At 40.5% G+C, this 14,482-nt stretch overlaps 1 protein-coding gene across 8 annotated transcripts; it reads right to left on the bottom strand.

Annotated features, from left to right (window-relative positions):
* Nucleotides 1–510: 510 nt before the first annotated feature.
* Nucleotides 511–14,109, bottom strand: ddx3xa (DEAD-box helicase 3 X-linked a). 8 transcript variants are annotated; one of them, XM_040006721.1, is made up of 22 exons: nt 13,772–14,109; nt 12,964–13,015; nt 12,625–12,672; nt 11,715–11,774; nt 10,557–10,649; nt 10,391–10,462; nt 6,732–6,905; nt 6,274–6,409; nt 5,768–5,872; nt 5,588–5,687; nt 5,355–5,490; nt 5,086–5,183; nt 4,907–5,005; nt 4,666–4,826; nt 4,414–4,558; nt 4,176–4,320; nt 3,835–3,885; nt 2,499–2,680; nt 2,213–2,330; nt 1,979–2,132; nt 1,623–1,741; nt 511–721 (listed from the first exon to the last, which is right to left on the bottom strand). In XM_040006721.1, the coding sequence occupies exons 1-22, from the start codon at nt 13,814–13,816 to the stop codon at nt 636–638; spliced, it is 2,379 nt and encodes a 792-aa protein (XP_039862655.1). In that variant the 5' UTR covers nt 13,817–14,109; the 3' UTR covers nt 511–635. The 8 variants fall into 8 exon arrangements, with proteins under 8 accessions (XP_039862655.1, XP_039862657.1, XP_039862656.1 ...); XM_040006723.1 differs by having other exon boundaries at nt 6,798–6,905; XM_040006722.1 differs by lacking the exon at nt 3,835–3,885 and having other exon boundaries at nt 13,772–14,108.
* Nucleotides 14,110–14,482: the final 373 nt, after the last annotated feature.

The raw sequence follows: 14,482 nt of genomic DNA, 5'->3' as shown, positions 1-14,482 counted from the left end.
CTCCATTAGCTGTTTGAGTATAGAAAAGGCTACATGATGTTCCTGTAATAAATTTGAAGTTCAAATGGAGTCATGACTCTGAGAGCCACAACACCCCAGTGTTTGCCAAGGTTTGATCAAATCCAAGCTTATTTTACCCTTTAATATTTTTCACCAAACAAAGTCATAGTAAAACAAATTTTAGCTCTTGGCCAGGTTCATCTGGTGAAATGAAAACATAGATTTCCTGTTTAAATTCAAAAGGCACAGTACATTAACATACAAATGATCCTCAGGCTACTCGGTTGGGTTTCCCCCCCACAAAAAAACAAAAACAAAAACCCAAAAACAAAACAAAAATACTTTTAACGACGAACGTCCGAGGTTGCTGTCGGACAATGCATGTCAGCATCCATGCTCACTCTGAGGTGTGCGAAATCTCTGCGGTCTCCGGCGTGCTGCACGTGCTGGTGACGCTCCGTTGCTTCGTGCTGCACTTCCTTTTCGAGAAGCGAATGGCAGAGAACCAGGGTTGGTAATGTACTGTGTGTCAGTGAAGCTACACAGGGAAGGTTTTTTTCTTTTTTTTTAATGGTCTGGCTTAAGTCAACATGTGGTTTCCATTGGGTTGGCATGGCAACCTATTCCTATGGTGACTAGTTTCCCCACCAATCCACGCTACCCGAGTGGCTGTAATTTCCTCCGTAGCTGTCGCTGCCGTAGAAGTTCCCACCAAATCCACCTGTGAAGGATACCAACTAAACATTAATTGATGGCAGAGTGAGGTTTTTGTTTACACGCATTTAGAAGAAATTGATCAAACATCAAGTTATTATTAACTAACTTCCCCCAAAATTCTGTTCATCTGGATGGAACATTTTCAGTGGGAGAAAGGTTTCGTCGCCGATCCTTCTTTATCGACTGAAGAAGTCACTTGGATCTCCAAAAGCTGATTCTATTCATTTGTGGGAGAAACGTTTTGTCACTCGTCCAAGTGACTTCTTCAGTTTCCAGACTGAAGACTTCTCTGGTGGTTTCGGAGCTAGAAGTCACTTGGATGAGTGACAAAACGTTTCTCCCACAAAACGCTACATCCAGATAAACAGAATCAACTTTTGGTGATTTACTTACCTGAAAACGCTACGCCCAGATGTCCAACTTTTTAGACATCTGTACGTGGATGCTGCAATTCCTTGATGCATGCTCAATAACCAAATCCCCACCAGGTGCCCACATTAAACAGTTCCAAATAACAAGGTTTGCATGTGTAAGTAATTCTCTTCTCTAGAAAACATTTGACCTCAAAACACTGTTTTTTCATAAAGAAGACTAAGCTACTTTGAAAATGATGAGCACAGTTACAGTCAAGAGGGAGGATAAACATGCCAGACACAGGCCATCTGCTCCACACTCATGTCTGGTTTCAAAAACACTGGATGTATCCAGTGTTAACTCCTCAGCCTCCAAAATCTAAAAAACCTAGGCGATTTTCAGAGCTGACATCTGACCTTGAGTTCAAATTCAAACTTGTTAGTAAATTAACCTATATTATGAATTTCACATCAGACATCACCTCATTCTCAAATCACATTCTCCCATAGTTTTCATAACAGTTAAAAAAGCTGCACGAATAGTTTGCTTACCTCCACCAAAGCCACGGTTTCCTCCATGGCCTCCAGCGCTGCGCCCTGAACGGTTGTTACTGAAACTTCCAGAGCCAGACGTCTGACGGTAATCTCGAGCTCCGAAACCACCAGAGAACCTGAACAAAACCAAAACAATTGGTTAAGTGTTACAGGTTAGGCATTACATAAAAAACAAAAAACAAAAAAACCCCAAAACAATAAAACAACCCTCCCACCCACAAAAAAACCCCGACACCTTAACAAGTATAGTGCTCAGATAACTCAATTAATTTACAGTACGGGTCAGGAAACGCGTTACATTTTGCAGCACAGAACTAAGATAAATAAGACAGCATTTGTTGTTGCCATGTTACCTCTTAGAGCGCCCACGATTGTTGCTCTTGTGCTGGTGCTCATAGGCCAGGCTCTCAAGCCAGGAGGGAACCTCCTGCTTGGCCTCAACCAGAATGTCCAGCAAATCTTTGGTTATGTTGCTGTTTTTGTCGTTAAAGAACGACGTGGCCAGACCTGCACAAAAAGGTCAGATTACACAGTCAAAAGACTGTACACCAACAAGGAGCAAATATTCTTTAAAAATCAGTTCATACCGAGGTTGCCCACACGTCCCGTACGGCCGATACGGTGAACGTATTCTTCAATGTCACTGGGCAAATCAAAGTTGATAACGTGCTTCACATTGCTGATGTCCAGACCTCTAGCAGCCACCTGCAAAGGACAATGGAAAAAAAAAAAGTTTAACATTAAGCATCTGTAAAAATGCCACATGTTATATTTCACATTCTTATTGGCCATTAGTAGCAAAGTTTGTTGGTTCAGTGTGTGCCACAGTTCCCTCCCCAACCTTGAAGATTAAGAACTTGTCAGAATACTTACAGCTGTAGCCACCAGGATGGGGCAGCGTCCAGACCGGAACTGATGCAGAGCCTCCTCTCTGTCTCTCTGGGATCGATCTCCGTGGATGCTGGTGCATGCATAACCCTCGCGGTAAAGGAAGTCCTCCAGTGCATCGGCTCCTTTCTTTGTTTCCACAAACACCAGAGTCAGGGAGTCTTTACCTGAGCAGCAAGAAATTAAGAAGACAAAAAAAGAGGAGCAGGACAAAAAGCATAAGAGAAAAATAATAATTACTTTATGCAAAGCTACACATGAATTTGAAAATTTAAAAAAAAAAAACAAAAACAAAAAAACAAACAAACAAAAAAAAAAAAAAACGCAAAACTTCAAAACACTATCAGAAACAGCTGGCAGTTGCAAGACCATGACGCACAAAAAAAAAAAAAAAAAAAAAAAAAAAAAAAAAAAGAAAGAAAAGAAAACAATCAAATACCAAAATGACAACTTAGAAATGGAGACAAGTGGTGCATTTAAAAAAAAAAAAAAAAAAAAAAAAAGCTTTAAATTTACTGACAACCATTAATTGATAACAATGGCTTTGGTTTCTCTGAATAATTATTTCAATGACTTTAAAAAAAAATTACTACATCTGGAGTAATTTGTTTATATATTTGGCATCAGATATTGGGCATTAATGGCCATCAGAATAAAAGCTCAAGATAATCAACATGACAGAGGTATTGGGGTAAGACAGGCCATTCCACGTTTTGCATTATTCACAGCTAACCCTGCAATAGTTTTGCCAACAACAAACAACATTCCTCAAAACTTGCAAGTACCTTCAAATAAAACAGATCAGCCAAATCCAACTGAATGGTTAACGTGGTACCATGTTCACCATTTGGTGGTAGCATTAAGTCACCATGGAGGTGGCATGTTGCTTTGGTGCCTAGACATAATAGAGTGATGGCTCATTCACCATTAAACCCTAACCTGGTCCTATTCACTGTCATCTATTATAGCCACTTAGGAGCTCTAACCAAGATTAACAGACACACTGTTCACTGACTTCACAGATCAGCGCCATTAAATTTGTCACAGCCTTCCGACTTTCAGAAAGAGCCAGCTGACCTTAGTTCCAAAACTAAACACACACTAAAACACTACACTGTCTAACATTTCACAGGGGAGTTTTAAATCAGCCTATGCACTGCTTGGCAAGTGTTACCACTTATTGGAAATGAAATTTGAAAGACAAAAACAAAACTAAACTGAGGTAGCATGTCAGCTGCAGCAGAGCAGAGGGAACGGGATGAACTGTGGGATGTGATGTTTCTTGCGTGTCAAAGTAAAGTTATGGTATGTTAACACTTACCCGTTTTCTCTGGGGCTTCTGTCACATTTTCCTGAACCTCACTGGGAATAACTAAGATAAAACCAAACCGGCCAGTAAACGCAAGGCTACAACAGCTTTAGATCATTGTGAGAAGCTAACCCCTTAAAAACACGTTCAAGTGGTTTTAGTGCCTGCTCACCAAATTGCATCAGATCATTTTTACATTTCACTTTTTGATATAATGACAGATTGTTAGAAATGTAGCAAAGTCAATATTAGCTCGGTATGGGGCAGACAAACAGGATGAAGGGTTAGAGCCCAAAGCCCTTTATGGGAGGGGGAAAAAAATAAAAATAAAAGAAGTGCATGTGCAATCTCACCAGTGGCATTGAGCAAATCAAGGAGGAAGGACCTCTTGTCTGTCTCCTCTACCCAGACCACCTTTTGGGTGATGTTTTCTGAAGTGGAACCAACACGCCCCACGGCAAGGAAAATGTAGTCCTCCAGGAAGTCACGAGCCAGGATCTACAATAAGCAAGTTCAAATATGAGTATGCAAATATTTATATTGCACATATATGAAATATGGTTTTGTATACCGGCCAGCAGGCCAACGTACCTGGATCTCTTTGGGAAAGGTAGCACTGAACATCATAGTCCGGCGGATGCCTTTTGGTGGCATTGTGTCTTGTTCCACAATACGTCTGATCTGTGGCTCAAAACCCATGTCCAACATGCGATCAGCCTCATCCACAACCAGGTAGCTGTGAGTACATTTAATAATTAGCAATTATAAATAAGGGAGTCAGACATTTCCATTAAAGCAACATTTCTTCCCATGAAACCCAAAATTGTTCTGTGTAATACTCACTGGCAGTAATCCAGCCCGATCTTGCCCCGCTCCATCATGTCGACCAGACGTCCAGGTGTGGCCACCAGCAGGTGACAGCCTCTCTCCAAGTCCCTGATCTGCTGGCCAATATCAGCACCACCGTACACAACGCAGGGACGCACCCTTGAGCGGTAGGCAAACTAAAGGAGGAAGGAAACAATTCAGCTTGGCGAGTCAATATTTTGGCAGACCAAGATGATGCCAGATGTTTCTAGCTCACCTTCCTCGCCTCATCATAGATCTGCAATGCGAGTTCTCTGGTGGGAGCCAGGACAAGGGAGATTGGGTACTGCTTACGGCGTCCATACCTTCCATTCTCCTGAGAAGACAAAACATGTTTATGAGAAAAAGCCAGATGTTTGTTTCGTTCAGTTATTGTGCCGTTTCTGTCCATAGTACCTGTCCACTGTTCTTGGCAGCCTGCAGAGCGTCTCCTGGCCCTTCCGTGTAGATCTGACTCAACACTGGCAGTAAGAAAGCAGCAGTCTTACCAGAGCCTGAAACACAGCAAGGGTCATACAGTGTTATTTTGGCGTACTAACATCAAACTACGGACACAAAAAACAAGCCCTCTCTAGGGTTATTTAAATATTACAACAGAAACAAAGTTCATGGTTACCAGTTTTCGCTGGTAGTCAAGTGAACGCAGAATATGTAGAGATACTAACCAGTCTGGGCACAGGCCATCAGGTCTCTCTTGGACTTGATGATTGGGATAGCATACTTCTGGACAGGGGTGGGGCGAGTGTAGCGACTCAGGTTAATGTTCCCCATGATAATCTCGCCCATTTCCACATCATGGAACTACAAAAGAATAAAGTATGCCATATATAAACATATAAACAAGCCATTTTTATTTATTTATTTTTTTTAAACAAAACTATGAAACTAAATCACTTACGCTTTCAATGTGGGGTGGGCAACTGCTTCCAGTAGCTTCCACTGGAATATCATCATATTTCTCAAAGTTTATGCCGGTGTTGCTTCCAGAGAAAAGCTCGCTAGAAGACAATACAGAAAAGTTTAGGTTTTGGATAACCACGGCTGTTAGTTTGCTATAGGTGAACGGAATCTGTCTTACTGTTCCAGACGCTCATTAGGAGCAGTGGGCTTGGACCAGTCATCATCTCTGGACTCCTCTGCCCAGCGGCTATTTCCTCCACCAGCAAAACCTCCACGCTCGTATCTGTGCACACAAAGGTTATTTAAATGAACTAAATTGTCACGCGACTTTGAAATTAGATAAAAACAAGCTATAACCGACAGTTCTTTTTCCAAACTCTCAGCACTATTTTTCCATACTCTCTGCAATAATAGCCACGCTGGGATTGTATGGTACAATCAAAAACATTTCTGCTAATCTCTCTGCTGTTCTAACAGTAAACCAATTAGTGAGGTCAACGCTTCACTAATTGGTTTAAACAATCAGTGAAGCCAGACTGGTTGGGTTAATTACCAGATGGAGAAACAATTTCACATAAAAATGAACAAATGCAAATACTATCAGGCAATACAAGACTTTGCTCTCAGGACATGTTAAAATACCAAAATTATAAACAGTACATTACTGAACGCAATGACACCCACCTTCCTCTTGAGCCTGCCCCGCGGTCGTTGAAGAAGGCAGACTTGGACCTATCAGAACGTCCCCCAAAGCTGTTGTAGGCCGCATCCCTGGGAGGTCCTCCCCAGCCAGCTTCTTTGTTTTCGTAATTGCCAAACCCTGTAATAAAAATATATTGGTCAGTGGCAATATTTGTACCTTTTTTGGAGCGGGCAAAAGAGCGGTTACAACCGACACCCTTCTTACCAACAGCAGAACACACTTGTGTTTCCCCTAAAGCAAAAATACCATTAAATGTTAAAAATCTAGTTACTCTAACAAAGTGCAAAGTTAATATTGCAAATAACAACTTCCAGTTTATACAGAGTAAATATACTGTATTAAAGATAAGGGGTGGGGGAGGGTAGACTTTACAATGGAAAAACTACACTACGACTAGGGCTACAGCTGGACATTTTTAAGGACAACAGGTTTTTCCCACCTGCATTTTGCAATGGCTGATTAAACGAACCTCCACCCCTGTTACCACGGTAGGCACCACGCCCACCTCTATCATTGCGAGGGGGTCCACGCCCTCCAAAGCCCCCGTTTGTGCGGTTGTCGTGGTAACCATTCACAAAGCCATTGGTGCGTCCGGAATCCCATCCAGGTGAATCTTTATTGGGCGGAAAAAGAAAAATTGAAAAAATAAATAAAAATATATTAAATAAGAGTTGTTAGGAAAAGCAGAAAGCGGCATGTTACTTATTTGTGTCAGTAAGCCAGTACACACGTCTGCGCTCAGTGATGTCTATCCATGAGCCTCTCATTACTAGTTGACCTATTTTTAATCTGAATTACTGACAGTGGATACAAGCAACTCAATTACACTAAAACCTGGGACTCATGTCTCAAGTAAAGCATCACCACCATTAGTGTCACATATTCATATTATCTAAGTTGCATAACCATGTACTTGATCTGTACAAAGGAATAGCTGTGGACAAGTCAATGGTGTTTACATTAAATTAAAAAAAAAAAAGTTTAAAAGTAGTGACTACTGAGGTGTTGCCCTTATTTTATTTGGTTACACACAAGTTGTTCTACAAAGACCAGCTGAACCTCGTTTCTTCCTATATGGGACATTTACCACAACGATCTGCCCAGCTTTGGACACTGGCTGTGTCATCATTCCCATCGGTGGCCACACTGTTACCAGTGTGGGCTGAGGATGAGGCTGGTGGAGGGGGACAATGGTAGTTAGTGCTGCCATACTGAGGCATGCTGAAAAGATCAATCTATGCCACAGCAGTATCAAGGGGCAGACCAACCACAAAGACCTATTCTTCAAGTAGTTTGGCTTTAGGGGAGGGAAAACAAACAAACAAAAACGTTCAGCCTAAAGGTCTAATTAAACCTGCCCTGGGGCTTTTCATTTCCACCACTGCGGCAGATTTAAACACATACAAACAACCCCAAAGATTCACAAGCACTGGCCAATCTGTCTGTGGGGAGTGAACCAGTAAATTCTGTCTTGATACAGATCTGAGTCACTAAAGAGAAAAAAATATTTTGTCAACAGAACAAAAAATATAATTTTTTTTTTTTTTTTTTTTTTTTTTTTACACAAGCTGAATATTTGCCATTTTAACGTACATTTTAGACAGACAACCAACTCTGCAAACTTTAATCTTGCATATTTACAAAAACATGTTCCGACTTGACTTTAACATACATAAGCCAATTTTAAATTGAGTATGACACATTGCACGTAACACTTGTACTATGAAGCAAGACTTATCTTGATTTTATCTGGGTTTTGAGTATTACTTTGGCTCTTCACTTCTTACAAGGGTACATCACCATGGTAACCCCGCCTGTTCTGAACTAAACATAATCCTTTTGTCCATTTAAAGCACTGAAAATCTTTGTACTGATAAATAGATTACTCAATTTTTTGACCCAAGACCCCCCAACCCCACCACACACACACACACAAAATTATTTCAAACATTAATATATGATCTTTGTATTTGCCGACATATCAACTTTGCAAGCAGACTCAGCCTACGTTTGAATTCTGTACCAAAAGGCACCTCTAGGCTGCAGCTGAAAGAACAAAAACGTATCAAATATTACCCTTGTAATTTCCTTTCACATCTGATCTTCTGCTGCATACAGACCTGCAAATGTTGACCAGATGCTTCCATTGCCACAAGTTCAACTTGTCATGTGTAAACTTGTGCATAGCTAGAATAATGAGCACGGAGTTGATTTACTGAATTGTTAACCATCTAACCACTACTTAGCCCGTTTGCTGATGTTAGAGATATTGAAGCCAAATAACAGATATTCCAGGTATGTTGTAGCTTTGTATTGCAGGGTCCAGGATTTGAGAGATTTTAGTGACTCAGAGTGGCATCAGACCCAAAAATACATGTGGTAAAGCACAGAGTGCAGCAATGTTAGAACCTGATAATAATAATAATAATAATAATGGATTGGATTTATATAGCGCTTTTCAAGGCACCCAAAGCGCTTTACAATACCACTATTCATTCACTCTCACATTCATACACTGGTGGAGGCAAGCTACAGTTGTAGCCACAGCTGCCCTGGGGCAGACTGACAGAAGCGAGGCTGCCATATCGCGCCATCGGCCCCTCTGGCCAACACCAGTAGGCAAGTAGGGTAAAGTGTCTTGCCCAAGGACACAACGACCAGGACAGAGAGCCCGGGGATCGAACCGGCGACCTTCCGGTTACAGATGCGATTTCCAACCCCCTGAGCCACGGTTCTAAGACAGAGTCCAGTGGACTTCAAACCAATAACCTACATAAACCAAAGAGAAAATTCACAAATTCATCCATAAATACTTACGCAAACAATGCAAGCTACAACTAGAGTATGTTATTCAAACTATTTAAAATTCAAGTCAAAATCCCCAGCCAATGTTTCCCATAAAACTGAACACAGCACTTTAAGAAAAAGGGAATCCACAAAACATAACTAAGGATTACAAAAAGTTAAACATCCATGACTGAATACTTGGCTGTCATTAAAGCATACAATACACACAAAGGTATAAGGTTTTACCATACAAGTACGAGTTATAATTCATCTGGTGATTCTGGACAACTTACAGAAAACAGCACAGTCTATGTGTCCTTCTGCCCCATTTTGATCATGCCACAAAGAAAAAAAAAAAAAAAAAAACATTCAACAGCAAATGTATGGCATGTTCTGGAGATGCTTGTAGACCACATGCTCACAGATTTCTTTTTGTTTATAGAACACAGATTTACACTGAATGGAAGTTTGGCTGCCATGCTGTCCAGGCTATGAAGAATTAATTCTGCTCCATTACCAACTGGAGAGATTAAATAGACTCTAAAAAGCCAAACAATGATGCCCCCAGTCAACTATTTTCATTTAAATGAAAAACAAAAAAAGGCCACGAAGGACAACTGGTAATCAGTCTACTTACAAAACATGAGTTTAAGACAAACACACACACACACACACACACAGATCATGATTCAATCATGTGCCAAGGAGGTGTTTGTATGCAGATTTCTGTTCTAACGGTCAACTGCAGATTGCACTGGACACTGACTTTACACCACGTAAAATAACCAAGGAAATCACCTGAGGTTATCAGCTGGAACACAAGTGTGCGTGCAACCAGGTTAATCAGTGCTGTATTCAATGGCCAATCCTTTTAAAAACATAAAATGTAAGCAGATAAAAAGCTGTGAAGTCAAAAAAAGAACCCAGAACTGCAACTGAGAGGCTCCAGCTAATAAATATTGTGAATCCCAATAATACCTCAGTGTTCAAATAACTTGACCACAAAAGTCCTACTTTGACTTAATGACTGAGGCTAACATGGTGTAACGTATATATGACTGGACAACACAAAAGTTGATATCGTCTTGTTATTAGTAAAACAGCCACACTAGTGATGCAATGCACTTAAAAAAATAAAATAAAAATGCATCATCAGCAACTCTGTTTGCAAGCTTTGAAAAAAATGCAGTGTTAGGCCCAGATTTGTGCTGCTTTTTTCCTCCAAGTGACCACAACAAAGCAAGGGCACACTGACTAAGCTATATACACTAAGAAACTCTGCATGGCATGCAGGTAGAGGTCAAAGTATACCACATTGGTTTCGCCAATCCCCACTGTAGGCATGGTAAAAGGCAAGCTCTTGAGAGGCCAGTCTTGGGTAACCTGAGCAAAGGTAGGGGAAGCAGGCTATAAAAAGACTCATGAGTACTGGCTCATGCAGTATGAGTGTTGGGCTTGACTTCACGCTTATAGTTACCAGTCTGACAGTCATCCCATCCTGAAGTATAGTTATTTCTGTGTCTTTGCTGACACACTGCCTGCCATGGTTGGGGGCACGGCTTAGAAGAAACTTGGGGCACACAGCAGGTAAAATATTGGCTTTATTATACAGTGGGAATATAGTTCTAATAAATCTAATATATTTTAACTAACTACAGTGAAGAAAAGCAACGAACCAACAGGGTGATGCTTAGATTCCTCTCCCCCCCCCCCTCAAAACTCCAACCAATTTCAACTGCAAGCATTCCAGCATAGAGAAGCACATCAATTAAACATGAACTCATTATACTTTTACAGTGGAGTTAGGGCTGTGTGATATGACCAAAATCTCATATCCCGATATAAAAATTCCGTCGTCCCGATAACGATATAAATCACAAAAATGTAACATTTTCTGTAAATTCTGTGAATCTCGACTTGCGGGAAGTGTTTCCAGCTGCGCATCATGTAGCTGGAGTCGAGTGTTTTAACCGATGTATGAAACTATACATTTTTAGACATAAGTTGTAACGGCCGCCGTTTTCTTTGTGAGTATTTATTACACGGCGTGCTGCGGGGAAAAGCCTGTTCTAACGTTTGAGGCTAAGGTTTATCTATTAGCACCTGGCGGCTCTTTTTTACTTCTCATCCGTAAATAATCTGCTCTTTCACGTGATTCAGTTTATTTTTGAAAAGTCTCAACAGGAGCTTGAGCTTTATTGTGAAAGGTTTATGTGGAACATAAACAAGCGGACACGCGATGTTTTACCGTCGTTGTTGCTAACCACAATGCATAATAACAGGCGCTTGTCAGTCTGTAGTGTGGTTATATTAAACATAAGAGAAAGAGAGAACTTTAAGAAGTTAATACAGTCACTACAGTGACCATCAAAACGATGAAAAAATATTGCCGTAAACAGTTTATTTTGCGACACCACGAAACAAACGATAGCGTAAAATGAAACTATAGACGTTTTTTATATCGTCATCAGATATATATCGTTATATCGAACAGCCCTAAGTGGAGTGTATGGATCTAACCTGACCCTCCCTTCACACTGGCTTTGCTGGTGTGTACAAAAAAAAATGGCTATTTCATGCATCTTTAAAAAAAAATGCAAGTTGCCCTCAGCAAAAGCAGACAGAAGGGACTTACAGAAATTTACTGGTGCCACTGAATAACCGCACTGTCTACCAGCGGAATAAGCATTTCCTGCTGTGGAATAAGAAAACAGTACAACGAGAAAAAACGTCAAGTGTGCAATGACACAGGAGTATGATTCCAAATGTTGCCCTTTTTTAAAGTTTTAATGTCAGTTTTTGACTTACTATGCCAGGCATGACGTATGTGGATTTAAGGCCTTTAGCAGAGCAAATATGTACAGAAGGAAATTATAATAATATATATAAAAAATAAAATAAAAAAAACCTCCTCAGCCACCTCACCCTGGCTACAAAACCAAAATATTACCTCAGTTTTTTTTTTTTTTAAAATAAATCAATAAAACACCCCCACACACACAAACCCACCCTCCCTCCACATTCCCCTTTATCAGAGCAGCCAATAGCTAGCACTCCTCTTTGTTCACATGCGATACACTGTACCAACCAAAGAATACGAGTCAGAAAAATTGCGCATGAAATTACTCGAACCAAATCAAAACTTTTGAAAATTGTCATATTCTCCTACTTATGAGCAGTCTAGGGTGAAAATACAAAGCCAGAGCTGTAATACAATACCACTTGCCCTACTTTTGCAGTGCCAAAATAAGTTCTCATGCAAAGATGCAGAAAGCCCAATTGACATTACGTTGTCCTCAATCTCTGCCTAGGACAAATGTTCCCTCATTTTGTATGCTCTAAAATGCTGCAAACACTGCACAACTACCAATTTTTTGGTACGAATGTTTTAGTCGAGATTATAAGATGCATCTTCTTAGAGCCTCATTTTCCCCCCTCAATTGTGCTTGCTTTTACCATGCTCTGATGGGCATTTATCATCAACAAAAAAGACAAACTGGTGTTGATGGGCTAACAGCAGATCGGCAGGTAAGTGTTAAACTTACCATTTTTGGGAGCATCTTTGTTCCTCAAGTGAGGTGGAATGTAACGTCCTGGATAGAGGGGGGGGAAAAAAAAGTTTACCAAAATGTATGAAATCTGGCAATATTAGTGATTATGGGTACAACTGTAGATTTAAATAATGCTTAGGGCTTAATCCACCAAGCAGGTTTTAAAAAGTTTTATTATGAACAAGTTTTTTTCCCCCCCTTTGTCTCGAGTGCCAAAGAATTCCATGAAAGTTGTACCACACTTTAAACAACGTTACACAAGGCTTACGCTGATAAAGCAGCGTTATCGATTTACATTTACCACTGACAAGTAAAATCTGCTTTATTACTTACTGCCAGTTCCTCCACCTTGTCCGTCAGCCGAGTTCAAGTCTAGGGCAGCAAGCTATAAATTACAAAGAAAAAATAAACATAAAGAAAGGTAAAAAACGAACTAGAACACACAACTGCTATATTTGAAAACCATTACTTGACCGGAAACACTGGTTAGCCGCTTTTTTGAAGCGGGACAGCTTCAAGTGGATTTCTAAATAACCGAGGTTAGAATTTACGATCATTGAAGTTAGGCCTAACAGTAAAAATAAAACTATATATACCGGAAATAAAAATATGCCCTCTTAATTTCGCTCAATTTCGACTCCTAAATATATATTCCAAGCGACTTAAAAAATTTAGAGGATTACATTTCAGAAATAACTGTCGCTGAAAAACTGTGCCAACATTTTTTCCTGCGCCACGTTTCAGGTTCAGAAGGCCTCACTCTAGCCGGGCTAACGCGGTTGGATACCGGCCGGGTGGTAAATGTTAGCCAACCCTGTATATTTCCATTGGTTACAGTACGTTTTCACCAGAGTCTGTTCACTTGCTGTACTTAACATGGCTTGGGGCGACAGCTTGTCGTATTTTAAGGTAAAAACTTGAAGTGTCCGAGCTTGTTAGTGCCAATTAGCCATCACAACGCATCGGCAAGCGTCGCCATCACAAACGTCGTCACCTCCATTTTAGCAGCCGCAGCGTTAGCCTAGCACCAGGCTAGGAAGTGGGCTAACGAAGCGCTCAATTTCTCCTCGAAACTACATGTGCGTAATGGAAAATTCCAAAATTTCTAGGAGAACAACAGAAGAACAAAATAGTTTCTTACCTGCTGATCTAGACCGTGTGGATTATCAACGACCACATGACTCATAACTAAAGAGAGTAGTGGGGGATTATTTCTGAAGAGAAAGGATTTTCTTTGTTAGCACAGCCGGCTATTCCCGTAACGTTAAAGCTTTTTTTTCTGTACAAATTACGAACTTGAATCGACAGTTATCTATAAAGTTCCCTTGAAGATTATATTTACTTTAAATAAATAAAAAGACGTTATTTGTTATAAATATAAATGCTGATCAAGTTTCCGATTGAAATGATCGTTGCGGAGCTGTTCAGCAAAAACCCCCTCCCGGTAGGCTTGACCGTGGTGGAATGAGACACCGAAGGTTGAGGTAGCGCGAGATATCGCTTTTGCCACCTCAGGTCGGCGGGCTACAAAGCAAATATCGCGATGTTTCCTTTAATCTCTGATTGGTTTAGCCAGGGAAACATGAAACTCAACCCCTAGTTTGTGTACTGCCACCGAGCAAATCGACTGCATTTTGCCTTGAAAAAAATTAAGAAAGAAAGAAAAATATGACTGAAACCTAAACATCTGTAAGACAGATGTTATATCCCGCTATCAGAATCATCTGTATTTAGCCAAGTTTGTGCACACAAACAAGGAATTTCACTCCACTTCACACTGTTCTCTTCATGCAAAAAATAATTGTTAAGGAAAAAGTGTAAATCTGGGTAGTGCAATGTGCATATGACTTAA

This window comes from Simochromis diagramma, unplaced genomic scaffold (assembly GCF_900408965.1).
Source record: "Simochromis diagramma unplaced genomic scaffold, fSimDia1.1 OVJJ01000514.1, whole genome shotgun sequence".
Classification (NCBI taxonomy): Eukaryota; Metazoa; Chordata; class Actinopteri; order Cichliformes; family Cichlidae; genus Simochromis; species Simochromis diagramma.
Note: the sequence above shows the minus strand (reverse complement) of the source record. Positions and strands in the feature narration are given on the sequence as shown.

Coding starts and splice junctions, on each gene's coding strand:
- ddx3xa (XM_040006721.1), bottom strand. CDS start 13,816: ATGAGTCATGTGGTCGTTGATAATCCACACGGTCTAGATCAGCAG. Junction 11,775..12,624: donor CAAAGATGCTCCCAAAAATG/GTAAGTTTAACA, acceptor CTTATTCCACAG/CAGGAAATGCTTATTCCGCT. Junction 5,688..5,767: donor CCTAATGAGCGTCTGGAACA/GTAAGACAGATT, acceptor ATTGTCTTCTAG/CGAGCTTTTCTCTGGAAGCA.